The 3776-nt window shown below is 50.2% G+C and overlaps 1 protein-coding gene across 1 annotated transcript; it reads left to right on the top strand.

Annotated features, from left to right (window-relative positions):
- The first annotated feature begins 306 nt into the window (after window positions 1–306).
- On the top strand, window positions 307–3129 carry LOC133907682 (cysteine-rich receptor-like protein kinase 29). The gene is made up of 5 exons (XM_062349754.1): window positions 307–1204; window positions 1298–1572; window positions 1853–2337; window positions 2443–2617; window positions 2702–3129. The coding sequence occupies exons 1-5, from the start codon at window positions 376–378 to the stop codon at window positions 2915–2917; spliced, it is 1980 nt and encodes a 659-aa protein (XP_062205738.1). The 5' UTR covers window positions 307–375; the 3' UTR covers window positions 2918–3129.
- Window positions 3130–3776: the final 647 nt, after the last annotated feature.

The following is a 3776-nucleotide window of genomic DNA, read 5'->3' as shown; positions in this document are numbered from 1 at the left end:
TCTAACAGGATCTTCGGTCGGAGCCGTCGAGCCATTGTGGTATTATAGTAACATCAAATCAGACGGTCAAGCCATCTGTAGGTAACAACCAAAAGGCAATGTGGGGGCTCCGTTTGTTGTCAAGATTATAGGAGAGAGAGATTATTCCATCAAGCTAAATTAAGTGAATATATGCTCGGTCCGCGGACTTGTTATGGGATTGTATTAAAGTCAATTCGTGGTATGGGATTGTATTAAAGTTGCATATGGTGGCTGCAGTTGCACTTGGCTATAAGTAGCTAGGCATACTACACATGAGCTCCCACCAAGACCACCATTATATTAATCGTGCAATATTCGTATTGGTAGCAAGCAGCTGCTAGCTACTAGGTAGCAATGGTGGCTATTAGCCCTATGACATCGCCGCCGTATCCGTCCTTCCCTCTACTCTTGCTGGTGTCTTGCCTGCTGGCCGGCCACCTGCACACTTGGTGCGACGCCGCCGGCACCGCGGTCCTGCAAGCCTTAAACTGCTCGACGGCGGGCAACTACACGCCCAACGATGCATACGCTGCCAACCTCAACCAGATCCTGGCCACACTCCCGGACAGCACCGTGTCCACGAATGGCGGCTTCTTCAACGGCACGGCCGGGCTGCCTGGCGCGCCCGGCACGGCCTACGTGCTGGCACTGTGCGCGGCCGACTTTGCCCGCGCGGACTGCCGCGACTGCCTGGCAATGGCGACAAGCAACTCCAGCGGGCTGGTGAAGCAGTGCCCCGGCAGCAGCACGGTGGTGGCCGTGTACGACCAGTGCCTCGTCCACTACTCCGACGCTGGCTTCTTCGGCACAGCGTACACGGACATTGTGTATAGTTGGCGCGCGAACGAAGATGTGCCGTTACAAAACACGTACAGCGTTGCCCTGAAGCAGGGGCTTGTCTACCTGAACGCGCAGGCGGCAAGCTCACCGCAACGGTTCGCGGTGACCAAGGCGTCGCCGTACGCGCTGGCACAGTGCACCTGGGATCTGCCGGCAGACAAGTGCCAGGCCTGCCTCGACCTCCTTGCCACCAACATCTCTGACTTCATGACCCTAAAAGCAACTACAGAAGCCAGGACCTATAGCTGCCGTCTCAAGCAAAGCAACGACAGCTTCGATGTTTTCCCGTTTGCAGATCTCAGTCTCGGCAAACGCAACGACACTAATGGTACAATTAGCCAAGGTGAGCTAGCTAGTCCTCCTTGCAAATCCTGTCCGTTTGTGAAATTGTTGTACATTAATGAAGTTTATTCACATGCATGTTAATCGCATATAGAACAAGGGTCCGGATCAGGGCACCGAAGCCACCGGAAGGAGATAACAGCGGTGGCGAGCGTGGGCGCAGTCGTTGCGGCCTCGCTGGTGGCGGTAGTGGTGGCTTGCTGCGTTCGAGGAAGGCGGGCACGGCGTAGGGGATCCATCACCGTTGGTGACAAGAGCATGCAGATCGACCAGTTGCAGGAGTATAGATACGAGGAGCTCAAGAAGGCCACAGGCAATTTCTCCAAAGACACGGAGCTCGGCCGTGGAGCATTCGGGGTGGTCTACAAGGTAGGTAGAACAAGGCATGCATCGCATATAGGGATTAAGTTTTATATTTTTTTAAGTCATTGGATCGATTCAAAATTTTAAAAAATAGACTAGATATTCACTTCCATCTAATTAAAGAAAAATAAACTAAGTAATAAATCAGAAGTATCCATTGAGTACTCACTCTAATCTCTAATCCTGTGCAAACGATCGATTCATTTCCTCTCGAGAAGTAAAGTACTATTGAGTAATTGAGATGGATATATATGGGGTATGTACGTATAAAGGGATGTGTACGCAGGGCACGCTTGAGAACAAGAAGGTGATCGCGGTGAAGAAGCTGCAGCGGAATGAAACGGTTGAGGTGGAGCAGTTCATGAATGAGGTACGGATCCTGTCCGGGCTCAAGCACAAGAACCTGGTGAAGCTGGAAGGCTACTGCGTCCACCAGGCCCAGGAGGGCCTTCTCTGCTACGAGTACCTACCCGACGGCAACCTCGAGGACCGGCTGATCCACGGCCGGCGAGGGGGCAATCTGACATGGAGGGAGAGGCGCCACATACTCCAAGGCATCTGCAGGGGCCTGCAGTACCTTCACGACGAGTCCCCGAACGATATCGCCATCATGCACATGGACCTCAAGACCGACAACATCCTGCTCCAAGTCCAAGAGGACAAGAAGAACGGGGGCGTCCTCATCACCCCCAAAATCTCAGACTTTGGCATCTCAAGGAATCTTGACACTGATAAGCAGCACGAGTATGTGAAAGAAGTCGTAGGAAACTGGTACGTCGTTATTGTTTCATCTACATAACTAAATGGTGTCTCCTGCCAACCTAAGCCACACACATATATACATGCATGCATGTAACACACCAAATAATATTACAGGAGTTGCTTGCCGCCGGAGTTCATGGAGAGAGGGAAGGCCTCAACAAAGGTGGACATATACAGCTTTGGCCTAATTATCCTAGAGATGGTCACTGGCAAGTCCAGAAAGTCCTCATCCTCTTCTTCGTCTTCGTCAGACAAATCGAACCTTTATGGGGAAGGGCTTATCAAACAGGTATCAATATTATGATTGGGACGTACTGACCGGCCAACTCCCGAACTAGAACCTTAGTTAACTTCCCTGTGCAAATATATACAGGTGCGCGAACATTGGGAGAAGAAGGATATCGACAAAATCAAGGATGGAAGGATGGACACCAAATGCGATGCTGAGATAGAGAAATGCATCGAGATAGCGCTGGACTGTGTGCATGAAGAATCAGAAATGAGGCCTGACATTGCAACAATAGCTAGGAGGCTCAGTGAAGCCTCGCACGGAACAAGCAACCAATGTCGTCCTGACCAATTAAACTAATTCAATGGAATGATCACGATATCCCCACAAAATTCATCTGCATCGATCAATGCTTGCTTCAATGTTTATTACCTAGCTACTGTTATCCTACTTATTGAGTACCGTTCTGGTTTGTAATTCATGCATGTAATCAGGATACCGTTCTGGTTTGTAATTTATGCATAATAACTTGTTCAATGTGAATGTGCAACAAGATGTGAAGTTAGGGCTTTTCCAAATTGATTTCACTACCTGTCAATTCATCTCTGCAAGGAGCTTCAGAGTTTAGCGTGCTGTGCATCCTCAAACAATTAGAACTGTTGGTAAAAAATAAACCAGTCTGAGGATAATGATTGACGATCGCTATCAAAGGTCTATTCAGAGCCTTCAGTCTCCGGACTCGGCAGGAGGCCCTATCCTCAGAGGCTGCGAACACCTTTAGGCTACCTCTCCGGCTCGTACGTGGCCTACCGAAGACTCGAAGCTACAACAAGTACCTCCAAAACCTTCGGCCTACAAACTCAACAAGAGGGCCTATCCTCGGAGGCTGCAGACCCCTTCGGGCCGCCCCTCCTTCCAAAGCCTAAGGGCTCAACCGGCCTCCGGAGATATTATCAGGGAAGAAAGGACGGCCCCCTTCTATAGCCGACCTGATGCGAGGTGACGGACGATTAATGCCGGTGCAAGTGGTGCTTATCCTGACATTCTAACACGATGCAAATCGTCCTAACACTCCTGGTAGAGTGGCGTCTGGCCGTAATTGATAATCGGCTCACCCCTCAGGGGGCAGGCACCAAAATAGTTACCACGGTAGATATTTATTTTATATGTAGGGTAAAAGGTAGTTATCCAGAATAAGACCCAGTAATTTGGCCAGGTC

The sequence above is a fragment of the Phragmites australis genome, chromosome 24 (assembly GCF_958298935.1).
Source record: "Phragmites australis chromosome 24, lpPhrAust1.1, whole genome shotgun sequence".
NCBI classification, from domain to species: Eukaryota; Viridiplantae; Streptophyta; class Magnoliopsida; order Poales; family Poaceae; genus Phragmites; species Phragmites australis.
The sequence above is the reverse complement of the archived record's forward strand: the minus strand, read 5'-3'. Positions and strand labels throughout refer to the sequence as shown.

Excerpts from the sequence above, each read along its gene's own strand:
- LOC133907682 (XM_062349754.1), top strand. The coding sequence starts at position 376 with ATGGTGGCTATTAGCCCTATGACATCGCCGCCGTATCCGTCCTTCCCT. Across the intron at positions 2,338-2,442 it reads AAAGAAGTCGTAGGAAACTG|GAGTTGCTTGCCGCCGGAGT; the intron begins GTACGTCGTTAT and ends ATAATATTACAG. Across the intron at positions 2,618-2,701 it reads GGGAAGGGCTTATCAAACAG|GTGCGCGAACATTGGGAGAA; the intron begins GTATCAATATTA and ends AAATATATACAG.